The following is a 27,607-nucleotide window of genomic DNA, read 5'->3' on the forward strand; positions in this document are numbered from 1 at the left end:
TATGAATGTTTCAATCATTAAATTCTCTATGAATGTTCACTTAATTTTTTTTCTTCATACCCAAAAAACCCCTACACATCAATTTTACCAATGTGTGTAGTGGATGAAAAAGCTTCAAAAAAACCCCTCCATCAATTTTACAAATGTATGTAGTGGGTGAAAAAGCTTCAAAAAAACCCTCCATCAATTTTGCTAATGTGTGTAGTAGATGAAAAAGCTTCAGAAAAACCCTTCCATCAGTTTTACAAATGTGTGTAGTGGATGAAAAAGTTGCAGTGCTCTGCTTGGGCATTTTCTTGCTTCTGTAAATAGAGATTTGGAAGTGTAACCACAGTAAATGCATCTTAGATTACGCTGTGTTGATTCCAAGGGTTTATTTTTAATCTTCAGAGCTGTCAGGGGTTTCTGGGCGTGCTGCTGGCCCAGCAGGGTCTGGGTGGCTCTGCAGGGTCACTGTGCATTTTCCTCCCTGCAGGCCCTCTATGAGCTGGTGAAGTGCAATTTTGACACGGAGGAGTCCTTAAGGAGGCTGAGGTTCAATGTCAAAGCAGCCAGAGGTGAGTTTCTGTTCCTCAATTCCCATTGATTTCCATTGGTTTAATCTTCATTTAAATGCATCTCTCCTTGTTCTCTGGGAGAATGGAATTAGCAGATGTGGAAATTCCCTTCCTGGCCATATTTGATACAAATGTCAGGGATTTCAGCCCCAACTTCAGATTGAAAATTACTTCTTGACAACTCACCTGGGTATTTTTTAGGTATTTTATTGTGCTCTTCTAGACCTTTCAGTCATCAAAGTGGATGCAACAAACATGAGACATGAAATAATTCTAAATAAAGGAGCAAATAAACCTTTTATCTTACAATAATAACATTACAAATCCTGCTATGTAAAATGAATTAATTCTAAATAAAGGAGTAAATTATATTTTTATTTTACAGAGGAGTGTCGCATTGGAAACCCTGATACATAAAATGAATTAATTTTAAATAAAGGAGCAAATTGATTTTTTATTTTACAGAGTGTCGCATTGGAAACCCTGATACATAAAATGAATTAATTTTAAATAAAGGAGCAAATGAAGTTTTTATTTTACAGAGTGTAGCATTAAAACCCCTGATATGTAAAATGAAATAATCCTAAATAAAGGAGCAAATAAACCTCTTCTTTTATAAAGTATAACATTACAAACCATACATAAAATGAGTTAATTCTAAATAAAGGAGAAAATTAATTTTTTATTTTACAGAGTAGAGCTAAAAACCCTGATACATAAAATTAAATAATTCTCCATAAAGAAGCAAATAAACCTTTTATTTTATGAAGTATAACATTAAATGTTATAAATGAGTTAATTCTAAATAAAGGAGAAATTTAATTTTTTGTTTTACAGAGTGTAGCATTAAAACCCTGATATATAAACTAAACTAATTCTAAATAAAGGAGAAAACTAATTTTTTATTTTACAAAGTGTAGCATTTAAAACCCTAACACATAAAATTAAATAATCCTAAATAAAGGAGCAAATTTACTTTTTATTTTACAAAGTATAAGGTTAAAAACCCTAATATGTGAAATGAAATAATCCTAAATAAAGGAGCAAATAAACCCTTTATTTTACAAAGTATAACATTACAAATCCCGATACATGAGTTAATTCTAACTAAAGGAGCAAATTAATTTTTTATTTTACAGAGTGTAGCATTAAAAACCCTGACACATAAAATGAAATAATCCTAAACAAAGGAGCAAATAAACCTTTTATTTTACAAAAATAACATTACAAACGCTGCAGTCAGGCACAGCAAACTGGGGGAGCTCAGCTTCCAAAGCTCTCCCTGGGCACATCACAGGGCAGGAAGGATCCAATAAATGAGATTATTTTGCTCTCCCACCATTTGATTTACTGGTGACCCAAAGGATCAATGAACCAGATCAGATTTTATTTATAGAGTCCCTACAAACCAGCTCCTCCCACTTCCCAGTCTGGTCCTTCCAAGGCAGAATTCCCATTTTTTAACAAAAAGTGAAATTCCTGGGCTGGTTCCTATGGAATCAGCAGCTGGAGAAAGGACCCAGATCTTTTCTGTCACTTGAGTTGCCTTTTAGTGGCTTATTTAATTAACTATTTTCTTTATTGCTTTTATTTTTGATTTTGCTGTAGAAGAATTGTCTGTTTGGACAGAAGAGGAGTGCAGGAACTTTGAGCAAGGGCTGAAAGTCTATGGCAAGGATTTCCACGTGATTCAGGCAAATAAGGTAAACTTGAGGTGCAATTCTCACTTTTCAAAGTAATTATGAATAAATTTTGTCCTTCATAAAGAAATGGACAAAATTATTTCATTTTTGCTGTTGAATCAGAACCCTGGAATGGTTTGGGTTGGAAAGGGCTTAAAAAATCTTATGGGCAGGGACACTTCCAGTATCCCAGCTTGCTCCAGCCTGGCCTTGGACCCTTCCAGGGATGGATCCAGGCAGGAATTTTTTCCTCCTCAATTTTTTCCCAATATTGACATCCAAATTGGTTTCTCAAAGCCCAGAATTTGTAACTGGAAGTGCAAAATTCCTGTGGGAGGAGCTGCTTGCTCGCTCTTTCTTTCTTTCTTTCTTTCTTTTCTTTCTTTCTTTCTTTCTTTCTTTCTTTCTTTCTTTCTTTCTTTCTTTCTTTCTTTCTTTCTTTCTTTCTTTCTTTCTTTCTTCTTTCTCTCTTTCTCTCTTTCTCTCTTCTCTCTCTCTCTCTCTCTCTCTCTCTCTCTCTCTCTCTCTCTCTTTCTCTCTTTCTCTCTCCCTTTCTCTCTTTCTTTCTCTCTTTCTTTCTCTCTTTCTCTCTCTCTCTCTCTTTCTCTCTTTATTCCTCTCTTTCTTTCTTCCTCTCCTCCACTCTTCCTCCTTTCCCCTCTCCTTTCCTTTCCTTTCCTTTCCTTTCCTTTCCTTTCCTTTCCTTTCCTTTCCTTTCCTTTCCTTTCCTTTCCTTTCCTTTCCTTTCCTTTCCTTTCCTTTCCTTTCCTTTCCTTTCCTTTCCTTTCCTTTCCTTTCCTTTCCTTTCCTTTCCTTTCCTTTCCTTTCCTTTCCTTTCCTTTCCTTTCCTTTCCTTTCCTTTCCTTTCCTTTCCTTTCCTTTCCTTTCCTTCCCTTCCCTTCCCTTCCCTTCCCTTCCCTTCCCTTCCCTTCCCTTCCCTTCCCTTCCCTTCCCTTCCCTTCCCTTCCCTTTCCCTTTCCCTTTCCCTTTCCCTTTCCCTTTCCCTTTCCCTTTCCCTTTCCCTTTCCCTTTCCCTTTCCCTTTCCCTTTCCCTTTCCCTTTCCCTTTCCCTTTCCCTTTCCCTTTCCCTTTTCCCTTTTCCCTTTTCCCTTTTCCCTTTTCCCTCTCCTTTCCCCTTTTCCCTTCTCCCTTTCCTTTCCCCTTTTCCCTTTCCCTTTCCTTTCCTTCTCTCCAATATTTTTACAACACCCTGAAGTTCCCTCTCAATTTTGAAATTTTACCCCAAGAATTTCCCCTCTTCCAAGCAGCTTAGAGTTGGAGTTTCACATTTTTTTGCTAGAAATGCTGATTTTTTTGGAGCAGAAGTTGAGCCAGGCTTGTTTGTGCGTGCTGCAGGTGCGGACCCGCTCGGTGGGGGAGTGTGTGGCCTTTTATTACATGTGGAAAAAGTCGGAGCGTTACGATTTCTTCGCTCAGCAGACCCGCTTTGGGAAGAAAAAATACAACCTGCACCCTGGGGTCACGTAAGATGTGCCTGATTTCATCATTTTGGGGTTCAATCTTTGTTTTGTCTTCTTCTCAGCTGAAAATTCAGGGATTCAGAGCCTAATTTGCAGCAGGAAAACAGCCAAAGTGTAAAAAAATGCCCTAAGTGTGTATAAATAATGTGTAAAGTACATTGATTTGGGGCAAGGCAAACACTTTGCACTGAGGAGCAATCTGAGTTTGAGTTCTGTTAGGATTTGATTGGTTTACTTTTTAAAAGTTAATGGGGTTTTTTTTAATGTTTGTTTTAATTAAATATATTTTCTACGAAAGCATGAATTCCCATTTCCTGGTGGAATTTGTGGTGCATTGTTTGTCCCTCATTCTGGCCAGCACAACACAAATCCCAGGGGATTTTGGGCTCTCCAAAGCTGCTTTCCCATTCCCATCCTTGCTGAGGGAAGAGGGAATGTGTGAGCAGAGCTCCCAGCTTGTTCTGCTGCCCTTCATTCCAAAGCTCTGATCTGCCTCTCCCACTCTTTCCACTGCCTCCTGCCAAGCTCTTTTACTATTATTTTCATTCCTCATTTCTTCCTGGCTCCTCTCTTGATCCTTCTTTGGAATATTATTGTTCCTCCAAACATTTCAGGGCTCTGGGACACCCAGAGTGCCATCAGGGACTTTGGGGGTGTTACAGAGAGTTTCTTACCTGGCAGGGACTGCCTGGCTCCCCCTTCCCTTCCATCTCTTGGTGGGTTTTTTCCCCCCTATTTTCCATTTCCCCCTATTTTCCATTTTTCCCCCCATTTCCCCCTATTTTTCCTTCTTCCCCAAAAGAGACATTTTTGGGTCTCTTCCTGCAGTTGGGTGCAGCAGCAGTGTCATTAAGGACTGGACTTGTCTGCTCTTGAATGATTTTGCAGATAAATTCAGGGAATTCAGGGTGGAATTCCAGGATAATTACATGTCAGGAGAAGTTTCTGGAGTTAATCCATCCCTCCCACCACATCCAAGGATTTCATCCACCATCTCCCTTTGTTTCCATCTCCATCCTGCCCTGAACTGGAGCTCTGGAATAAATGGCACAGATGGGAATGTCTTGGACTCTGGAGTTTTTCACTTGCTGTTAGCTTGACCCCTTTGGGGGTTTTGTGCACAAATGGGATTTATTTTTACTGGAATGGTTTGGTACTGGTGGCTCAGCAAATTCAGGTTTAGTGCCTGGAGGGATCCCCTTGGGAGCACATAAAGGTTTTGGAATCATGGAATGGTTTGGGTTGGGAGGGAGCTCAGAGCCCATCCAGGGCAGGGATGGGGGCACAGGACACTGCCAGGGGCTCCAGTCCCAGTGCCCATCCTGGCCTTGGGCACTGCCAGGGACCCAGGGGCAGCCTCAGCTGCTTGGGAATCCCATCCTGGGAGCAATTCCTAATTCCCAGAATCCCAGCCCTCCCTGCCCTCTGCCCATGGGAAACCTTCCCACAGCTGCAGTGTGTGCAGGAGCATCTCCAGCCTGTCCCAGCTGAGTGGGTGTCTGTCTGTCTGTCCCGCAGGGATCCCATGGATCCTGTCCCAGCTGTGTGTGTGTCTGTCTGTCCCGCAGGGATCCCATGGATCCTGTCCCAGTTCTGTCTGTCTGTCCCGCAGGGATCCCATGGATCCTGTCCCAGCTGTGTGTGTGTCTGTCTGTCTGTCCCGCAGGGATTACATGGATCCTGTCCCAGCTGTGTCTGTCTGTCTGTCCCGCAGGGATTACATGGATCCTGTCCCAGCTGTGTGTGTCTGTCTGTCTGTCTGTCCCGCAGGGATTACATGGATCCTGTCCCAGCTGTGTGTGTCTGTCTGTCTGTCTGTCCCGCAGGGATTACATGGATCCTGTCCCAGCTGTGTCTGTCTGTCTGTGTGTCCCGCAGGGATTACATGGATCCTGTCCCAGCTGGGTGTGTGTCTGTCTGTCTGTCCCGCAGGGATCCCATGGATCCTGTCCCAGCTGTGTCTGTCTGTCTGTCCTGCAGGGATCCCATGGATCTGTCCCAGCTGTGTCTGTCTGTCTGTCCCGCAGGGATTACATGGATCCTGTCCCAGCTGTGTGTGTGTCTGTCTGTCTGTCCCGCAGGGATTACATGGACCGCCTGCTGGACGAGAGCGAGAGCGCCGCCTCCAGCCGGGCCCCGTCGCCGCCGCCCACGGCCTCCAACAGCAGCACCAGCCAGTCTGAGCGGGACGAGGGCGCCTCCAGCAGCACCCCTAACGGTGAGAGCGGGGCTGCTCTGGGCCTGGGGAGCCATCCCTGCCCTGCCAGGGACACCATCCCCACCCCATGGCCCTGGAGAGCCATCCCTGCCCTGCCAGGGACACCATCCCCACCCCATGGCCCTGGAGAGCCATCCCTGCCCTGCCAGGGACACCATCCCCACCCCATGGCCCTGGGGAGCCATCCCTGCCCTGCCAGGGACACCATCCCCACCCCATGGCCCTGGGGAGCCATCCCTGCCCTGCCAGGGACACCATCCCCACCCCATGGCCCTGGGGAGCCATCCCTGCCCTGCCCGGGACACCATCCCCACCCCATGGCCCTGGGGAGCCATCCCTGCCCTGCCCGGGACACCATCCCCACCCCCATGGCCCTGGAGAGCCATCCCTGCCCTGCCAGGGACACCATCCCCACCCCATGGCCCTGGGGAGCCATCCCTGCCCTGCCAGGGACACCATCCCCACCCCATGGCCCTGGAGAGCCATCCCTGCCCTGCCAGGGGACACCATCCCCACCCCATGGCCCTGGGGAGCCATCCCTGCCCTGCCAGGGACACCATCCCCACCCCATGGCCCTGGGGAGCCATCCCTGCCCTGCCAGGGACACCATCCCCACCCCATGGCCCTGGAGAGCCATCCCTGCCCTGCCAGGGACACCATCCCCATCCCGGGCTGCCCTGGGGAGCCATCCCTGCCCTGCCAGGGACACCATCCCCACCCCATGGCCCTGGAGAGCCATCCCTGCCCTGCCAGGGACACCATCCCCACCCCATGGCCCTGGGGAGCCATCCCTGCCCTGCCAGGGACACCATCCCCACCCCATGGCCCTGGGGAGCCATCCCTGCCCTGCCAGGGACACCATCCCCACCCCATGGCCCTGGGGAGCCATCCCTGCCCTGCCAGGGACACCATCCCCACCCCATGGCCCTGGGGAGCCATCCCTGCCCTGCCAGGGACACCATCCCCACCCCCATGGCCCTGGGGAGCCATCCCTGCCCTGCCAGGGACACCATCCCCCACCCCATGGCCCTGGGGAGCCATCCCTGCCCTGCCAGGGACACCATCCCCCACCCCATGGCCCTGGGGAGCCATCCCTGCCCTGCCAGGGACACCATCCCCACCCCATGGCCCTGGGGAGCCATCCCTGCCCTGCCAGGGACACCATCCCCACCCCGGGCTGCTCCCAGCCAGCCTCAGGCACTGCAGGGATGGAGCAGCCACAGCTCCTCGGGGAGTTCCATCCCAGCCCCTCCCCGCCCTCCCAGGCTGCTCCTGTTCCTCCCCTCCCCCTGTCCCATCTGTCCCTGGCCATTCCCTGTGTCCTGTCCCTCCGTGCCTTGTCCCAAGTCACTCTCCTGGAGCCCCTTTAGGCCCTGGAAATGGCTCTGAGCTCTCCCAAAGCCTCCTCTTCTCCAGGTGGGCACCCCCACAGACAAGCAGCCTATTTCAAGTTCAAACTGGTTTTTAAAACCCCCTCCATGTTTGCATTTAGGCAGGGGCCTTGTCAGGAAGATGAATCCATTTGAAAGCAGAGTTGAAATTCTGCTTTCCTGAGCCAGCCCAGGTGAAGAGAGCCCACTGGGGTCCTGAGATTCCAGGACATCCTCTGCTCCTCTTAAACACTTCCATGAACTCCCTGTGTCAATTGTGTCAGTGAGGAGAAGGAGAAAAATACTGCATTTTTAATGAATTGTGAGTTCAAATTCTGCTTTCCTGAACCAGCCTAGGTGAGGAGAACCCACCTGGGGTCCTGGGATTCCAGGACATTCTCTTCCTTTTAAGCACTCCATGAACTCCCTGTGTCAATTGTGTGCACATCAGTCACACAATGAGGAGAAGGAGAAAAACACTGGATTTTTAAGGAATTTGAGCTCAAATTCTGCTTTCCTGAGGAGAGCCCACCTGGGGTCCTGGGATTCCAGGACATTCTCTGTTCCTTTTAAGCACTTCCATAGGTTCTGTCAGTTGTGTGCACATCAGTCACACAGCGAGGAGGAGAAAACCCCTGGATTTTAAATGAATTTGAGCTCAGACTGTGCTTTCCTGAGGCAGCCCAGGCAGCTGTGCTGCTGAGCCTTGCTGAAGGGTTTCTCTCCCTGCCAGGTGTCTCTGCCAACGGCCCAGGGGAGGTGCCAGGCAAGGAGGAGGCCAAGCTGGAGGGGCTGCATGCCAATGGACCTTGCAGTGGGAAGAAAACTCCTCACCCTGAGCTGGACACCAACGGCTACGAGCCCGAAACCCTCCCCAGTGACCCCAAAGGGGCTCACTCAGCCCCCAGGAACGAGCCTGAGCTGGAGGAGAAGAGCGAGAGGCCTCTGAAAAGAAGGAGGATGAACAGCAATGGGAAGGAGAGCCCGGGTGCTTCAGAGTTCTTCCAGGAAACCAACTCCCACGGGAAGCTGGAGGAGCTGGAAACTCTGGAAGACTGAGTGCTGGGAGCTGATTTTATTCCTTGGAGTAAATTCTGGGTGTCTAAAATTTTCAGGGTTGATGGGTTACCTTCCAAAGTCCAGTTCCATAAACAATCTGAGATTTTTTTTTGTTTCCTGAGACCTTCTAGTCGGCTCTAAAGATCCGATGATTTGGTTTTCTTCAGTGCTGAAAAGCAGCAGGAGAATATTGGATTTCTCAGAGCTGGCAGCTGCAGTTCTGGGATAAAAAGGCTCTTAAATATTTAAGGAACAAAGCAGTGAGTTGCTGCAAAAATATTCCCAGCCTAATACATTAAAGAATGTGTTAATACAGCATTTAATGTATAAAACAGCATTTAATCAGTGTACAAGTGAACAAAGCATTTGGGGCTTTGCAGGAAGTTAAAATAAAACAGGAAAAGCCAAGACAGAGCAGGCACAGAGACTTCCACTCCTGCTGGAGAGAGGAAAATGTCACTCCATCACTAAGGAACCCTCATGAATCCTGAAAGTTATGAGCACAACTATTTTTATATATAGAAGTTTTAAAGGGTAAATAAATAAACCAGGTCAGGTTTGTCTATGTAAAATTGTTGACATCAATGATGTCTTTCCATATTCTTTATCTGGGCTAAAGAAATACATTCTGTATTTTTCCAGATTTCTTTGTAGCCTTTGAAAGATTTTTACAGTACTTATGTCTTGATTGAACTGTCCTTTCTTAAAACAAAAGCTTGTATAATTTTCTTACCTTGTACAGTTGGTAAACTTTTATGAGAGAGTTGATACCCTGAGTCTAATGTCAGCTTCCTTTTATTTTGCTGAAGTCTTTTCTAAAAAAAAAAACCAACAAAAAAAAAAAACCAAACCAAACCAATGGAGTTAAAAATTAATCACCAACGTGTTAATTTTCTTCCCAGAAACTGGTAAATAATTAACATAAGAATGGTTAGGAGGCGTTTGATTTTGGAAATGTGTTATTTTTTTCTTGTTTTATGGCAAATAATGATGTTTCAATTTTTGTTAAGCATGCTGCTTGCATTGCACACATTTCCTTGCTTTCTTTCTCCCTTTGTTTGGAAGGCAGAGAAGTCTCCCAGCAGCCAAATGCTGGAGTTTGCTGAATCTTCTGCAGGTTCAGCTGCTCCATCATGCCCTGGTTTGTGCCCTGCCGGGTTCCAGGGAGCACAGCAGGGCTGGAAATGCAGCTGGGGCTGGATGGAATTGCTGAGCAGCACAGGAGGCTGCGCTGGGAGCCCCTGATGAGCTCAAAGGTCTTTTCCAGCCTAGGAAATCCTGGCATTCTCTGCTGGTGCACACGCTCACCTGGAGAAGGGAGAGCAGGAATTTCACATTGAGCTGGGGAGAGCTAATTGCAGTGTGAGAACCAAAAATTCCTCATCAATAAATGGCAAGAGGGTGATGTCACCCTGCCAGCAGCACCAGTGAGAAGTTGTGGGTGTAGGATTTACATCCAGCAATCAGGAACGTTTGAAATCCCAATTCACTTTGGTTTTGTTTGGTTGTTTTCTTCAGCCCAGCTCCACTTCTGCTCTGTTCAAATCTGGGATAATTGTTCAATTGTACCATTGCTGACCCCGTGTCCTCCTCCTCCTCCTCACAGGTGTGCTGTTCATCCTTCACTGGTTATTTCCTCTGCAGGGTTATGCTCTTTATGGTTCCAGTTGAACTGAATGGTTTGAAATGGATGTTTCAACCCAAACCCCAGTGCTGAGGGCTTGGGCTGATTTGGTTTCTTCTCCACTGACCTTCCCTTGGACTTTGTGATCAGGAATGAGCCAAGCCTCGGGATGAGGATGGGCTGTGGATGCAGAACCCTGGGGAAGGATCAGCTCTGCCTGCCAGCCCTGCTCCTGGAGAGCCTCTGGGTGAGGCTCGCTAATTGAGGCCTGTGTTAATTAAGGAATGCAGTGATTAATGCCTGAGGCAGAGGTTGCTGTTAACTCTCCCCTCTGGTCGTGAGCAGAACCTCAAGGACGGTTCCACACAAGCAGAATCCTATTTTCAGTTTCATTTTGATGCTCTTTGTTCTCGGTTGCAAGTTGGAAATACTTCCCAAAAATCCATAGGAAAGTTTCCAAGTGAATTGTCTCAGGCTCGTGTGTGAAATCCAGCACTGTGTATATTTTCAGGAATGTTGCTTTGTTTTTTATCTTTCCTTTTTCTTTTTTTTTTTTTTTTTGGTGATACTTAGAAGAGACCTGACATTCCATAATCCACTATGTAATGCTCAGCTAGACTTTAAGAATATTTAATTCTAATTTGCCTTTTGTTTATGCTGGTGTTTTATACAATATTTGTTCATGTTTCAAACTGCAGCCACTGTAACTCGATAAGTCATTGCACTACTAAAGCTATTGAAAATCCTGGAAATCTGCTAACTTTGCTTTCATTTTCCAAGCCTTCTGTGCAGTTGGGAATCCAGTCCAACAGGAAATCCTTGGGCTTCCCAGAGGGTTCAATGTGCTATAAATTCCCCACACACACACAAACCCCACAGATTTGTTGGATACATTTTTTCCACACGGTATTTGCACTGTCGGTAATTCCCTCCTCTTCCTCCCCTTCCCCGTCTGCAATTCTGGAAAAGCTTATTAAAATATTTTTAAACTTACTGTCTGCATCCAAAATTCCTGATTTCCTTGCTCCAGAGGGGTGGAATATTCCCTCTCAGAGGCTGGGAGAGCAGTGACTCTGGTACTCTGCACTGAAACCCATGGAAACAAAACCCATTTTTCTGCATCACCTTCCAGCTGTTCCCTTCATTCCCCATGATGTCTCCAAATCCCTTCCCAAGGAATATTCAAAGCTGGAAACCCAGAATTCCCCCCCTCACCCTGCAGGGACTGGGGGCTGTGAGGAGCCCCCTAAATCCCGGGTTTTATTTTTATTTTTATTTTTATTTTTTATTTTAATTTATCCAGCCCAGCATTCCCACCCTCTCCACCAGGGAAGAGAGGCTGAGGCAGCAGCAACAGCTTTGGTTCATTGGTTTATTGGAAGCAAATACAAAAATACAGAGGCACATAAATCCTTTCTGCTCTCATTCCTCACATCCACAGCCTGCCATACATTCAGGTTTTCATCACTAAAATGCTCATTTTGTAAATAGATTCTCTATAGAAAACATTTGTTTTTTAGTCAATTAATAGCATAGAAAATACTGTTAGAGGAATTCTTGGCTTTCCCAGTGTTTAGGATCCAGCAGGATCCCAGCGTGGACAAAAAAAAAAAAAAAGCTTTAAAAATCCTTCTCTCTTAGGACTGCAAATCTAACCAGTAGATTCAAAAACAAACAGAAAATCATAAAAACCCCTCTGGCAGAATCACCCTGCTGGCTGTGACCTCAGCATGGTGCAGCTGGAGCACAAGGGGGAGAAAAATGGGATTTGGGAATTGGGAATTGGGAATGCTGCAGCAAGGGCAGGAGCACCTGGGCACTGGGAACCAGGACAGAACAACCAGTACAAAACCAGAACCAGAACCAGTACTGGGACCAGCAACCCCATCTGGGCTGGGACTGGGGGGCTTCTCCACACCAGGAAAGGTTTGTGACCCTCCCTGCCCGGTACAAAGCCAAGGTTTTACTGGAATTTTGGGAGACAAAATAATCAGGGATTTCCTTTTGACTGTGTTCACAGGGGGAATGTGCTGAGGGGCTGCTCCACGACACCCCAACTGCCTGCAGTGACCACAAAATGCCACAAAAAAGGGGAATTGTGGCTCTGGAATTGCTCCAGGAGTGGGATGTTGGAGCAGGCAGCAGCTGACTCGCTCCACACCTTCCCCAGCACAGCAGGCTGGAGCTGCACCCTCACAGAAAATCTCCTTCCCATCCAAACACTTCCAGAAAATTCCAACAAATTCAGCTTTGCCCAACAGCAGTTCAGCTTAAGCAAGTATCTCCTAAAAAATCCCACTGTCAGTTTCTAGGGAAGCTGTTAGGGTACAAAAATCTCTAAATACGTTATTTTACTAAAATTTTTTTAACCAAGCTTAAAAACAATTCTTTTAAAACCGAAAGACAACCTGGAAAGAGGTGCTGGGTAAGACAACCTTTAAAACTCACTGAACACTACTGCCCAATGTTCTACAGTTCCACTCTTTTAGTGGGTCACAAACTCAGAGTGATTCATTCCATAGAAAACAGGAATTATGGGGCCCCCTGTACTTGCCAAAAAAAGAAGATTTAAGTCCTTGTGCCTCTTCCAGGGGTGGGAGCTGCAGCCCCTGCGATTCCCTGATGTGCTGTGCCAGTTGTGCCACCTTGGCTCTCCCGTGGCCCCAGCAGCTCCTCCCAGCAAGGCAGCAGCTTTCCCAAAGCCGGGCTGGATCCAAGGGAGGCTGCAGAGCTCAGCAGGGCAGGAAAACCCTTCCTGCTGGGAATGTCACCAACCTCAGAGGGACTGAGGGGGATGCAGGGCTCTGACAGAGCCAGGAGGGAAAACCCAGCTTGGAAAGTGGGTTAATGGGCCAAACAAACAGAAAACCAACTGAAAACAGCTTAAATTCAGTCCAGAGAGCAGTGAACATTCACCCCGGAGGTCTTGGCCCAGCCCAGGAGCAGCTCCCAGGGCACTGCCCTGTTCCAGAGGGAGCAGGCTGGGCACAGAGCCAGCCCCAGCTCCCAGCCCGCTGGGATCAGCAGATCCAGATCCCAGGGAGCAGATCCAGGACCCCAGGGAGCAGATCCAGATCCCAGGGAGCAGATCCAGGACCCCAGAGAGCAGATCCAGGACCCCAAGGAGCAGATCCAGATCCCAGGGAGCAGATCCAGATCCCAGGGAGCAGATCCAGATCCCAGGGAGCAGATCCAGGACCCCAAGGAGCAGATCCAGATCCCAGGGAGCAGATCCAGATCCCAGGGAGCAGATCCAGGACCCCAGGGAGCAGATCCAGGACCCCCGGGAGCAGACCCAGGACCCCCGGGAGCAGATCCAGATCCCAGGGAGCAGATCCAGCATCCCAGGGAGCAGATCCACGATCCCAAGGAGCAGATCCAGCATCCCAGGGAGCAGATCCAGATCCCAGGGAGCAGATCCAGATCCCAGGGAGCAGATCCAGGACCCCAGGGAGCAGATCCAGCATCCCAGGGAGCAGATCCAGCCAGGGACACCCTGGCACACCCCAGGGCAGAGCTGCCAGCCCTGCCCGTGCCCATCTCCACTGCCAGCCCCGCCTTGATTAGAAACCCGTTAATTCCTCCCGTTAATCAGGCTCAATTAGGCTCCTCGTTGCCCGCGCAGGCCGGGCGGGCGTCGCCGAGGATTTGCGAAGGAAGGCAGCAATCTCAGCCGTGCTAATCACGAGCACCGCGGGCCCCCTGCCCGCATCAGGCCGGCAGGAGCAGCGCTGGGCTCGGCCCCGCTCACACCGAGCTCTTGCCCCGCAGGTCCAGCCTGGCGCCGGCCTCCGGCTCCTTGCTCAGCTGCTCCTCCGTGAAGGTGATGTACGAGTACACCAGGCTCCCGGCAATACTGCAGCAGATGCGGGGAGAAGGTGGGGAACGGCTCCGGGAAACTCACGGCAACCAAACACACCCCGGGGAAAGGCAGAGCGCCAGCAGAACCCCCAGCCTCCCTCCCAAACCCACAGCTCTGTGTCATCCCACACCTGCGCCACCCCAAAGGCCAGGACAGACTCCCACCACACAGCCCAGAAAGGAGATGCTGCCCAATATTATATTTTCCAATAATAAGAATAATGACATGAACCCCAACATGATAGTAAGAATAATAAGATGGATCCCCAAATAATAATAATAATAATAATAATAATAATAATAATAATAATAATAATAATAATAATAATAATAATAATAAGATGGATCCTCAAATAATAATAATAAGATGAATCCCCAAATAATAAGAAGAATAATAAGATGAACACCCAAATACTAATAAGAATAATAAGATGAATCCCCAAATAATAAGATAGATCCTCAAATAATAATAAGAATAATAAGATGAACCCCCAAATACTAAGAAGAATAATAAGATGAACCCCCAAATAATAATAATAAGATGGATCCTCAAATAATGATAAGAACAATAAGATGAATCCCCAAATAATAATAATAATAATAAGATGAACCCCCAAATACTAATAAGAATAATAAGATGAATCCCCAAATAATGATAAGAATAATAAGATGAACCCCCAAATGATAATAAGAATAATAAGATGAACCCCTAAATACTAATAAGAATAATAAGATGAATCCCCAAATAATACTAATAAGGTGGATCCTCAAATAATGATAATAAGATGAATCCCCAAATAATGATAAGAATAATAAGATGGATCTCCAAATAATGATAAGAATAATAAAATGGATCCCCAAATAATGATAAGAACAATAAGATGAATCCCCAAATAATAATAATAATAATAATAATAAGATGAACCCCCAAATACTAATAAGAATAATAAGATGAACCCCCAAATACTAATAAGAATAATAAGATGAACCCCTAAATAATGATAAGAATAATAAGATGAATCCCCAAATAATGATAAGAATAATAAGATGAATCCCCAAATAATGATAAGAATAATAAGATGAACCCCCAAATAATAATAAGAATAATAAGATGGATCCTCAAATAATGATAAGAATAATAAGATGAACCCACAAATAATGATAAGAATAATAAGATGGATCTCCAAATAACGATAAGAATAATAAGAGGGATCCCCAAATACTAATAAGAATAATAAGATGAATCCCCAAATAATAATAATAAGATGGATCCTCAAATAATAATAATAAGAAGAAGATGAACCCTCAAATACTAATAAGAATAATAAGATGAATCCCCAAATAATACTAATAATATGGATCCCCAAAAAATAAGAATAATAAGATGAACCCCCAAATAATGATAAGAATAATAAGATGAATCCCCAAATAATGATAAGAATAATAAGATGAACCCCCAAATACTAATAAGAATAATAAGATGAATCCCCAAATAATACTAATAAGATGGATCCTCAAATAATGATAAGAATAATAAGATGAATCCCCAAATACTAATAAGAATAATAAGATGAATCCCCAAATAATGATAAGAATAATAAGATGAATCCCCAAATAATGATAAGAATAATAAGATGGATCCCCCAAATAATGATAAGAATAATAAGATGAACCCCCAAATACTAATAAGAATAATAAGATGAATCCCCAAATAATAATAATAGGATGGATCCTCAAATAATAATAAGAATAATAAGATGAATCCCCAAATAATACTAATAAGATGGATCCCCAAAAATAAAGAATAATAAGATGAATCCCCAAATAATGATAAGAATAATAAGATGAACCTCCAAATATTAATAAGAATAATAAGATGAATCCCCAAATAATAAGATGGATCCTCAAATAATGATAAGAATAATAAGATGAATCCCCAAATAATAATAATAAGATGGATCCTCAAATAATAATAAGAATAATAAGATGAATCCCCAAATAATAATAAGAATAATAAGATGGATCTCCAAATACTAATAAGAATAATAAGATGGATCCCCAAATAATAAGAAGAATAGTAAGAAATAATAAGAATAATAAGAAATAATCCCCAAATTCTTTAACTTGAAATAATCGCCCCAAAAAATAATAATGCAAATGAAATAATCCCCAAAATTCTTCTTTTGCTGCCTTAATTCCATGACTCTGCTTGGTAACTCAGGGAAAACTCAATTTTCCTGCTACAATACCCCTGTGGATTCTCCTGGCTTTAAAACAAACCAAGTTTGGGAGCATCCCACAAAACCGAAGCACAAAGCACAAAACCCAAGCACAAGCACAAAAAAAAACAAGTACAAAAGCCCAAAACCATGGGGGTTTTTTTGGGGGGGAAATCCATTAAATGTGTCAAATAGTTTCAGTTTCACCCCAGTTTTCAGTTACAAGTCGTAAATAAACCTCTGCTCTTACCTGATATTTAGACCAATGAAGTTCATCCATGTAAAAATATAATCTCCTCCAAAAAACATCCCAATATAGGTTATTAAAATATTCTGCAAAGGAACAAGATCGGAGGAACAAACAGCCTGAGACAAGGGAATTGTATGGAAAATGGAATTTATGGGAAAGGGAACACAGGGGGGGGAACACGAGGGGTTAACACAATTCCCAAGGGATGGCTGAGGGGCTTTTTTGGGGAATGCCACCCACCTTAATGCAGCCAACTATTGTAGTTGTAAGAGCAGAGTTGTACTGAGTGCAAAGAACCGTGGAATACATCAGAATAAACCTATGGAAAGGAGCCACCATCAGGGACAGCCCCTTGGAACCCCCTCGTCCCCCCACCCCGGCCTGGGGAGGGGTCCCTGCCCCTCAGGGAACGGGGGGAGCCTGAGGCGCCTCCCAGCCCACAGCACTCCAGGATTCCAGGATCCATTCCCACCCTCTGTTCCCACTTTTTCAGCCACACCTGCACTGCAGGAGGGTGGGAGACAATCCCCACCCACCCCAGATCTCCCAGGAACGGTCTCCCAGCAGGACTGAGGGTTTGGGATGGTTTTCAGTAACACCAGGGCACCCAGAATCCCCATTTCTGGGATGGAGGTGCCCTCCCTGCCCCAGCCCAGCAGCCCATGCTTACCCCATCACACAGGAGAGCGTGAACTGCACGAGGAAGAAGGTGTCAGCCCAGCCCTGGTACTCCACTGCCTGCAGAACAGCACCTGCCTTCAGAGCCCGGGCACCCACACCGCTCCCAGCAGGACAAGGAGCACCCCCAGCACTGCTGTCACCCCACAGCAGGGAAAACCAACCCTGCAGTGACACCCCAAGGCTCTGGCAGCACCTCCAGGCTCAGCTCCCAGCTCACTCCCTCTGGAAAGGGCAGGGAAGGAGCGTGAGGGCTCACAGAGGCCTCTCCCAGCTGGCTGCTCCCCAGAGCTGGATCCTTTTGGCTCCCACTCCCTGCCAAGCACAACTCCCACCCCAAGGGAGCTGTGACCCGGGGGTGCTGCTGAGGCAGCCTGGATTTCAGGGCAGGGCTTTCCCCGGGGCCTCGGGGCTTTGGGGAGCGTCTGCAGGGCTGGATCCTGTGCCACACAGAGCCCAGAGGGGCCACCAAGGACTGCAGCATCCCTGAGGACACTCAGGGTGTCACCCAGGAGCCAGGCCCTGCCCAAGGTGCCCAGGGACAGGATCCCAGAGCCAGGGACACCCAGGGACACATAGGGACACACAGGGACACCCAGGGACAGGATCTCAGAGCCAGAGACACCCAGGGACACCCAAGGACACACAGGGACACCCAAGGACACACAGGGGACACACAGGGACACCCAGGGACAGGATCCCAGAGCCAGGGGCACTCAGGGACACCCAAGGACACACAGGGACACCCAAGGACACACAGGGGACACACAGGGACACCCAGGGACAGGATCCCAGAGCCAGGGGCACACAGGGACACCCAAGGACACACAGGGGACACACAGGGACACCCAGGGACAGGATCCCAGAGCCAGGGACACACAGGGACACCCAGGGGACACCCAGGGACAGAATCCCAGAGCCAGGGACACCCAGGGACAGGATCCTAGAGCCAGGGGCACCCAGGGACACCCAAGGACACACAGGGACACCCAGGGGCAACCAGGGGCACACAGGGACACCCAGGGGACACACATGCCAGAGCCAGGGGACACACAGGGACACACAGGGGACACCCAGGGACAGGATCCCAGAGCCAGGAGCACCTAGGGGCACACAGGGACACCCAGGGAGGTCCCTCTGGGTGGCTGCAGCACTTGGAGAGGGGCAAAGCTTGCCCAGGGAAATGGGGGAGCCTCCAGCCTTGGAGACGCCCCAAAATCCAGGTGGGATCTCACCTGCTCCAGCTCAGCCACGGGGCAGGAGCTGCCTCCCTCACCCCCCTCCCAGCTGGGCAGGGGATGCCAGGGCACCCAGGGCTCCTGCCTGGCACCCGGGGATGCCCTTTGCCCAGGGACACCAGATCCCAGCCCCGGGGCCCCTCTGCAGCTCCTGCATGCCCTCTGCCCAGGAATCCTGCACATCCAGGGCAGGGTGTGTTACCTGGGCTGCCTCCAGAGCCAGCACAGGAATTCCCAGAGCCAGAGGCACGGGAGGGGCCCAGCCCCCCTCCCCAGCCCCCTCCCCAGGGGCTCCTGGGGCTGCAGCTTCCTGGCAGCAGCCCCGGCACACAGCACATCTTTGTGCAGCCCAGAAAGGAGCTTATTCAGGGGAAAAGCAAATTTCAAAAAGCCATTTCTCTCCCCGGGCTGAACAGAGGCTGCTCACAGCCACGTTTTCCTGCCCAGGCCCAGCTCCTGCTCCTAAATGAGCACTTTGATCCCAAATCCAGCCCTGGGAGAGGGCGGGGCTGGGCCACCTTCACCCTCCTGCCATCCCTGCTAAGCCCAGCTCATTATCCCCGGGCTTTAAGCTCCTAAGGAGGACAAAGCCACCCGGCTGGGGGACAGGGAGGGTGGCAGGGCCACCCCCAGGGTGGGCAACACCTCCAGCCTTTGGGGGAGAGCATTTAGCTGAATTCCCTGCACGTGGAGGAGATCCCCCAAAAAACAGACAGGAAAAAGGAATTTGCTGCTCAGGAGAGCCAGCTGCACATCAGTGAGTGCAACAACAACAAAAACAAATAATAATAATAATAATAATAATAATAATAATAATAATAATAATAATAATAATAATAATAATAATAATAATAATAATTATTATTATTATTATTATTATTATTATTATTGTAATAATTATAATAACTATAATACTACTATTAGTAATATAATAATTAATAATTTCAAGTATACAGGACCACAGGTAGATAATTATAATAATAGTAAAAATAAAGAATAATTTCATGTATTCATAACCATAGCCGCTATTATTATTATTGTTATTATTATGCTATTATTGTTGTTAATATTATTAATACTATTATTATTTTATTTATTTATTAGTATTATTAATATTATTATCATCTCCAGGATCACCACAAGCAAAGCCAACCCACACAGCAACTCCACAAAACTGCCCCGGCGAGAGGGGAAGGACGGGGAAAAAAGAAAGTTTGAATAAACTCATTGATTCTAAAATTACTCAGCTTCTTTAAATAATATTTGGGTTTTCTCCTTGCTCTCCACTTCCCCATTCCTCAGGCATTACAAAAACGCCTGAATGGAGCAACTCTGTGGGTTTGGGTCCAACGTTGAAGCTGTGGCTCCTTTCTGCTGGGGTGGTTTTGGGGCACCCCCTTCCCCAGCTCCTCCATGTGACAGCGTGCCACGGAACCCATGGGGTCTGGGATGAATTTGGGATGGAATTTGGGATGGATTTTGGGATGGCTGTCCTACCTTCTGTGCATCTCCAGTGATGTAGGCAATGGCCAGGGTGGGCAGGATCATGAAGAGTGCATTGTAGTAGAGCAGGCCGTACTTGCCCAGCTCCTGGAAATGGGAACACCCGAGGGTTGGAGTGGGAACAGAAATTCCTGCTCACGCTGCCACTGGGCCTGGAGCTGAACCCAGCTGGGGATTCTCACATCTCACGGAATTCCAGGCTGGTGTGGGCTGGGAGGGACCTTAAAGCTCATCCAGTCCCAAGGGCAGGGACCTTCCACCATCCCAGGGATCCAGCCTGGCCTTGGGCACTGCAGGGATCCAGGGGCAGCCACAGCTGCTCTGGGAATCCCATCCCAGCCAGGAATTCCTTCCCAACATCCCAATATCTCAATCTACCCTCTTTCACTTCCAGCCATTCCCTGTGTCCTGTCCCTCCAGGCCTTGTCCCCAGCCCCTCTGCAGCTCTGGACAGATTTTGGGAATGGGATGGCTGAGCCTCCCCCTCTGCCCTCACAGAAACCAAAATCCCAACATCCCAGAGGGAGCCAGAGCTCATCCCACCTTGGAATCCAGCTTCTGTTTCACGTAGGCACCGTTTGCAGCTGTTAAGGCGTCGTTGATGAGGATAAAAATGTATCCCTCCAGGTCGAATGCCAAGTCAGCACTGGGAAAGGAAAATCAGGAGTTAAAGCTCTGGCTGGGCAGGGACAGCGCTGGAAGGGTCCCTCCACCCTCTGTGGAGCCAGGAGAAGTTCATGATGGCAGGAGGGGGTGGGATTTGGGTCAGGAAAACATTCTCTCCTACTGGAGAGCACGTCTGGCAGGGGGGAAGGTCAGTGTGGAACCCCTCTGCTCCTGGGACACTCCAGGGAACTGCACTGGGTACGGGAACGGGGACAGCTCACCTGGCAGCCACAAATGCACCAAAGATCATGGCAAACACTGTCATCTGAATGCTCCAGGAAAACTTCTTCCTGCAAAACACAGGCAGCAGGACCTGGCATCAGGCCTTGGCAACACCCGGAGCAGGGAGCAGCTTTTCTTCCTGAGGAAAGGGGGGAAAACCCCAAACCACCCCCAACCCAACCCCTGCAGGAGCTGTGAGTGAAGACATTTTAGACAATTATCTCTGTGATTCTTTAGAGGATAAAGAACTGAGCCTGGAGGAGCTGCAGCTCTGCCTGGGGCAGGGCAGGGCAGGGCAGGGCAGGGCGGGCTCAGCCGGGCACGGAGCAGCTCCAGCCCTGCCCAGGGGCTCTGGGCTCCCTGCAGGAGCTGGGGCTGGCACAGCACAGCAACACAAACCGCTCTGCCAGCCCCCCCGGGATGGCATGGGATGGGGTGGGATGGGATGGGATGGGATGGGATGGGATGGGATGGGATGGGATGGGATGGGATGGGATGGGATGGGATGGGATGGGATGGGATGGGATGGGATGGGATGGGATGGGATGGGATGGGGTGGGATGGGGTGGGATGGGGTGGGATGGGGTGGGATGGGGTGGGATGGGGTGGGATGGGGTGGGATGGGATGGGATGGGATGGGATGGGATGGATCCGGCAGCTCCAAACCCGCCCCTTCCTCCCAGAGCCAAAGCCAGCCCAGCCCCAGCACTCACTTGAGCAGGAATCCCTCGGCAAACATGGTGAACAGGATGGAGAACCTCCGCAGCACCGTGAACATGGGCAGGCTGCGGGGAAGGGCAGCGCTGAGGGGCTGTGCCCCCTTCCCTGCGTCCCAAACTGAGCGGGGGTATGGGATGGGAGCAGGGATATGGGATGGGAGCGGGTATATGGGATGGGAGCAGGGATATGGGATGGGAGCAGGGATATGGGACGGGAGCAGGGATATGGGACGGGAGCAGGGATACGAGATCAGCATAGGGATATGGGATGGGAACAGGGATATGGGATGGGAACAGGGATACGGGATGGGAACAGGGATACGGGATGGGAACAGGGATACGGGATGGGAGCAGGGATATGGGACAGGAGCATGGAAATGGGATCAGAATCAGGATATGGGACAGGAGCAGGGAAATGGGATCAGAATCAGGATATGGGATGGGAGCAGGGCTATGGGATCAAAATAGGGGTATGAGATCAGAATAGGGACACAGGACCAGAACAGGGCTATGGGATTGGAGCAGGGATATGGGACTAGAATAGGGATATGAGATCAGAATAGGGACATGGGATCGGAGCAGGGATATGGGATCAGAGCAGGAATACTGGATCCCAAACAGAGCAGGGATATGGGATCAGAGCAGGGACATGGGATCAGGACAGGGATAGGGGACTGGAGCAGGGATACAGGATCAGAGCAGGGCTACGGGCTTGGCCCCTGTCCTTAGTGGGGAATTCCCTTATGGGAATGGCACAGCTCCCACACCCCACAGATCCGAGCCTGCAGGGATGGGGCCCCCAGGGACACCCCCAGCCCTCAGCCCGTGGTTAGGGCCAGCCCCGTGTCCCTCCCTGCCCGCGGGGAGCGTTTGGGAACACGCACGTGGCACATCCCGGCGTGGGCAGGGAGGGAAGGAAGGAAAGGAAGGGAGGAAGGGAGGGAGGGAGGGAAGCGCAGGGCCCCGAGCGGCTCCGGCCCCGCCACCCGCAGGGCCCGCTGGGCTCCCCGGCAACCCCGGAAAGCCCCGGGCGGGAAACCCATCCCTACTTCAGCTTCTGCGTGCTGAACAGTCCTGTGATCTGGTTCCCGAAGTACAGGAGAGGTAGAGGAAATGTCTGCAAAGGAGAGGAGGGAAAGGAGGCTGTGGGAGCTCCCCGAGCCGCCTCGGGGGATAAAAATAGAACGGAATTGTTCCCACCCGCCATGGAAACCTTCACACTCACACACATACACACTCACACACACACACACACACACTCACACTCACACGTGTCCGGAGCTCCATCATCCCCGGAATGGGCACGGGCATCCCAAAGAGCCCCTGTGGGACAGGGACCCCGGCGATGGGGAAAGGAGCCCGGGGAGGGGATTTGGGTGCTGGAGAGGGGATTGGGGTGCCCGAGGAGGGGATTGGGGTGCCAGGGAGGGAATTTGGATGCCCGAGGAGGGGATTTGGGTGCCAGGGAAGGGGATTGGGGTGCCGGGGAGGGGTCTCACCCGCCGGGGGATGTGTCTGTCCAGGTCAGGGAACTTGACCACCCGCAGCGCCTTCCCGGCCCAGAGCACGGCCACCGTGGCCACCATCTGCAAGAGAGCAGGGGTCACCCACGGCCCCCAAAGCCCGAACACGGCGTGCGGGGACACCGCGGGGTCCCACTCACCTGGCCCAGCCCCACGCACAGCGAGGACGGGAACCTGCGGGAGGAGAGCGCGGATCAGGGGGGTCCCGCACACGGCCCCACGGCCGTGGGGACACCGCAAGGGGACACCGGGGTCGGCGAGGGGACGGGACGGGGTCGGGGAGCGGCAGCCCCAAAGCGGGGTGCGGGGGCAAGGGCTGGGAAGGACCCGGGGCAGGGGGGGACACAGGGGGGGACCCGAGCGCAGGGAGCGGAGTGAATGGCGGGGTCCCGGTCCCCATCCCGCGGGGGTCCCCACGCCGACCCCGGGGGGATTCCCGATCCCGGGCGGGGGGTGGTCCCGATCCCAGGGTGGGGGGGTCGGGGTCCCATTCCCGGGGAGATTTCCGATCCCGGGCGGGGGGTGGTCCCGATCCCAGGGTGGGGGGTCCCGATCCCGGGGGTATCCCCGATCCCAGCGTGGGGGGTCCCGATCGAGGAGGGAATTCCCGCTCCCGGGGAGGGGAGGGGGGTCCCGGCGGCGCGGCCGTACCCGTAGGAGGTGAGGACGCTCTTGTTGACGACGACGATGAGGAAGGAGCTGAGGCCGTAGAAGGCGGCGGCCAGCAGGCGCAGGCAGAGCGGCGGGGCCGCCATGCCCCGCTCCGCATCGCCGGGCGCGGGGGCTCCGGCGGGGGCTCCCCCCTCGGCCGCCCCCTCGGGCCCCCCCCCGGCCGCGGCCCCGGGGCGTCTGCGCGGCTCCGACATGGCTGGGGCGGGGCCTGGGCGGCCGCAGCGCGCAGGCGCGGGGAGGGACCGGGGCAACGGGAGGGACCGGGAGGGACGGGCAGGGAACGGGGAGGGGCCTGGGACACCGGGCACGGAGGGGGACATGGTACAAGGGGGGGACGGGGGTGGGGACAGGGATGGGGAGATGGAGACGGAGGTGGGGACAGGGATGGGGACATGGTACAGGGGACAGGGATGGAGAGAGGGATGGGGATAGGGATGGGGAGATGGGGACAAGGATAGGGACATGGCACAGGGGACAAGGTGGGGATAGGGATGGAGACACGGTACAGGGAATGGGACAGGGATGGGGGACATGGCACGGCAGTGGGACAGCGGTGGGGAAGCGCACAGAGGAGGAACAGGGAAGGGGATATGGTACAGTGCTGGGGACAGGGATGGGGACATGGCCAGGGGTGCATGGGACAGGGGGACATCACACAGGGTTTGGAGGAGAGTGATGGGGGACATCACACAGGGGGCTGGGATGAAGGGACACCACGCAGAGGCTTGGGATGGGGACAGTGATGGGGTGGGATGGTGGCACAGGGGCTGGCACGGGGGCATTGATAGGGGGAGGATGTGATGGGGGCTGGGATAGAACGGGGGATTGGGACAGGGGGATCCTGCCAGGGGAGGGCACCGCTGTCCCTGGCACGGCGGCCCCGGGCCCTGCGCCCTGCCGGGCCCTGCCCTCGGCTCACCCCGCACGCAGCGTTTTGGCACCGGCCCTTCCCTCGCGGAGATTAAATCTCCCCCTCCGGGCCACGCTCTGCCAAGTGGAAAAATCCCAAAACAAGGCGGCTCGGAGCACAAAACCGCCCCGGCCCTGCGGGACACAGCAAGCGGATTGAGGGCTGGGGACAGGGGTGACACGCACACCTCGGTGTCTGTGGGGGCACAGGGGTGACACGCACACCTCGGTGTGGGGGGACAGGGGTGACACGCACACCTCAGTGTGGGGGCACAGGGGTGACACGCACACCTCGGTGTCAGGGCACAGGGGTGACACGCACACCTCGGTGTCTGTGGGGGCACAGGGGTGACACGCACACCTCGGTGTGGGGGCACAGGGGTGACACGCACACCTCGGTGTGGGGGGACAGGGGTGACACGCACACTTCGGTGTCTGTGGGGGACAGGGGTGACACGCACACCTCGGTGTCTGTCGGGGCACAGGGGTGACACGCACACCTCGGTGTCTGTCGGGGCACAGGGGTGACACGCACACCTCGGTGTCTGTGGGGGCACAGGGGTGACACGCACACCTCGGTGTCTGTGGGGCACAGGGGTGACACGCACACCTCGGTGTCTGTGGGGGCACAGGGGTGACACACACACCTCGGTGTGGGGGACAGGAGTGACACGCACACCTCGGTGTCTGTCAGGGGACAGGGGTGACACGCACACCTCGGTGTGGGGGACAGGAGTGACACGCACACCTCGGTGTCTGTGGGGGCACAGGGGTGACACACACACCTCGGTGTGGGGCACAGGGGTGACACGCACACCTCGGTGTCTGTCAGGGCACAGGGGTGACACGCACACCTCGGTGTCTGTGGGGGCACAGGGGTGACACGCACACCTCGGTGCCAGGGGCACAGGGGTGACACGCACACCTTGGTGTCTGTGGGGCACAGGGGTGACACGCACACCTCGGTGTCACCGCGGGAACCCTTCCTGTCAGCCCGGTCCCTCCTGGCACAGCTCCGTCCCCACGGTGTCCCCGGGGGGACAGGACACGGGTCGGGGGACAGAGCTGCAGCCTCGGGGGAGCTGCTCCGGGGCTGTGGGAGGAATGGAGGTGGGCATGGGAATGAGGGATCAGCTCAGCCTGGAAACGGCAGCGATTCCATCAAACCTTGGATCGTTTAGGTTGGAAAAGCCCTTGAAGCCCGTCTAGCCGAGGCCACCCCTATCCCGTGTGCATCCCCTCGGTTTTAAACCCCTGCAGGGCTGGTTCGGGAATCGCTCCCCAAGCGAGGAGGGAAGGCAGCAGCGGGACGTTCCCTCCAGTGGCCAGGGCGGTGTTTACAGCCCCTTTTGGCAAGGGTTATTCCCCATTTTCCCGCTGCCGGGGCCTGCCTGGGCACAGCCAGGCCTGCAGGCTCCGCAGGGCGTGGGGCTGGGTGGCCCCGGGTCAGGAGCTCCGCTTGCCCCGGCACGCTGGGCTGGGCCTGGCAGGGACAATCCAGCCCTGCCCCAACTTTGCTTTTCCCGGCCCGCTCCCCTCTGTGCTGCTGCAAGGAGCAGGGGCTGTTCCCTGGCAGGGTTACAGGAAGGACAAACGGCATTTAAAGTCCGGGAGCAACCTCGCCGTATCTCGGGTGCCCTTTTACCCCAGCCAAAAATCACAGCTCTGACATTGGCATCACCTTCCTTGTTCCTGCAGCGAGCCCGGGGCTCGGGGAGGGAACAGCGGCTGCTCCAGCGGGGAGAGGAACCGAACCGTGCCCGGAGCGCCGTGCCAGCGGGGCTGAGGCCAGCAGCGCTCACTCCCGTGTCCCTGGCGTGTCCCTGTCCCACCGCGGGGACAGGGGAGCCCCGAGGGGACAGGGGAGCCCCGAGGGGACAGTGTGCTCAGCCCTGGCTCAGGTGCCACCGCCGCAGATTTAGGATCAAATATCCGAGTGTCCTCTGGCAGCTGCCAGCAGGGACAGAAGGGTTCGAGCCTGTGCCTGTGCCCCATCTGTGTCCCCCTGGCTCTGTGGGTGACACAAGGGTTCGAGCCTGTTCCTATGTCCCATCTGTGTCCCCTGGCTCTGGGGGTGACACAAGGGTTCGAGTCTGTTCCTGTGCCCCACCTGTGTCCCCCTGCTCTGGGGGTGACACAAGGGTTCGAGTCTGTTCCTATGTCCCATCTGTGTCCCCTGGCTCTGGGGGTGACACAAGGGTTCGAGCCTGTTCCTATGTCCCATCTGTGTCCCCTGGCTCTGTGGGTGACACAAGGGTTCGAGCCTGTTCCTATGTCCCATCTGTGTCCCCTGGCTCTGGGGGTGACACAAGGGTTCGAGTCTGTTCCTGTGCCCCACCTGTGTCCCCCTGCTCTGGGGGTGACACAAGGGTTCGAGTCTGTTCCTATGTCCCATCTGTGTCCCCTGGCTCTGGGGGTGACACAAGGGTTCGAGTCTGTGCCCCATCTGTGTCCCCCGGCTCTGGGGTGACACAAGGGTTCGAGCCTGTGCCTGTGCCCCATCTGTGTCCCCTGGCTCTGTGGGGACACAAGGGTTCGAGCCTGTGCCTGTGTCCCCCTGCTCTGGGGGTGACACAAGGGTTCGAGCCTGTTCCTGTGTCTGTGTCCCCTGGCTCTGTGGGGACACAAGGGTTCGAGTCTGTTCCTATGTCCCATCTGTGTCCCCCTGCTCTGGGGGTGACACAAGGGTTCGAGTCTGTTCCTATGTCCCATCTGTGTCCCCCTGCTCTGGGGTGACACAAGGGTTTGAGCCTGTTCCTGTGTCCCCCTGCTCTGGGGTGACACAAGGGTTCGAGCCTGTGCCTGTGTCCCCTGGCTCTGGGGGTGACACAAGGGTTTGAGCCTGTGCCTGTGCCCCACCTGTGTCCCCCCTGTCCCCCGGCAGCAGAGCCGGCTCCCTCCCGACCTTTCCCTGCCCTGCCCCAGCGCTCCCACCAAGAATAACAAATCAAGTGTTCCACCGATCCATTAATGATGTTTCCATCTCCCTGCCTGGCCCTGGGCGCTGCAGGATCCAGGGGCAGCCGCAGCTGCTCTGGGCCTCCCCGGCCTCACAGGGAGGATTTCCTGACCCTGACCCTGCCTCAGTTTCCATCGGGCTCTGAGGGACACGCGAGCAGAGCACAGAGAGCCCCGGACACGAGGGGATGGAAACTC

General features: G+C 52.0%; 2 protein-coding genes across 3 annotated transcripts in view; one reads left to right on the plus strand and one right to left on the minus strand.

The window, feature by feature from the left end:
- Nucleotides 1-10,984, plus strand: part of MIER1 (MIER1 transcriptional regulator) — a 37,303-nt gene extending 26,319 nt beyond the window's left edge. For both annotated transcript variants that reach the window (XM_058029820.1, XM_058029819.1), the window contains 5 exons: nt 476-557; nt 2,166-2,260; nt 3,596-3,723; nt 5,802-5,938; nt 8,042-10,984. In XM_058029820.1, coding sequence (XP_057885803.1) covers nt 476-557; nt 2,166-2,260; nt 3,596-3,723; nt 5,802-5,938; nt 8,042-8,367 — 768 coding nt within the window. In that variant the 3' untranslated portion in view covers nt 8,368-10,984. The remainder of the gene's footprint in view (nt 1-475; nt 558-2,165; nt 2,261-3,595; nt 3,724-5,801; nt 5,939-8,041) is intronic.
- Nucleotides 10,985-11,349: 365 nt separating this feature from the next.
- Nucleotides 11,350-23,673, minus strand: SLC35D1 (solute carrier family 35 member D1). Its single transcript, XM_058029826.1, has 12 exons — nt 23,522-23,673; nt 23,011-23,044; nt 22,847-22,933; nt 22,397-22,464; nt 21,342-21,413; nt 20,628-20,696; nt 20,284-20,386; nt 19,735-19,827; nt 16,992-17,059; nt 16,562-16,640; nt 16,322-16,404; nt 11,350-13,847 (listed from the first exon to the last, which is right to left on the minus strand). The coding sequence occupies exons 1-12, from the start codon at nt 23,623-23,625 to the stop codon at nt 13,739-13,741; spliced, it is 969 nt and encodes a 322-aa protein (XP_057885809.1). The 5' UTR covers nt 23,626-23,673; the 3' UTR covers nt 11,350-13,738.
- Between the last annotated feature and the right edge of the window lie 3,934 nt (nt 23,674-27,607).

The sequence above is a fragment of the Melospiza georgiana genome, chromosome 9 (assembly GCF_028018845.1).
Source record: "Melospiza georgiana isolate bMelGeo1 chromosome 9, bMelGeo1.pri, whole genome shotgun sequence".
NCBI lineage: Eukaryota > Metazoa > Chordata > Aves > Passeriformes > Passerellidae > Melospiza > Melospiza georgiana.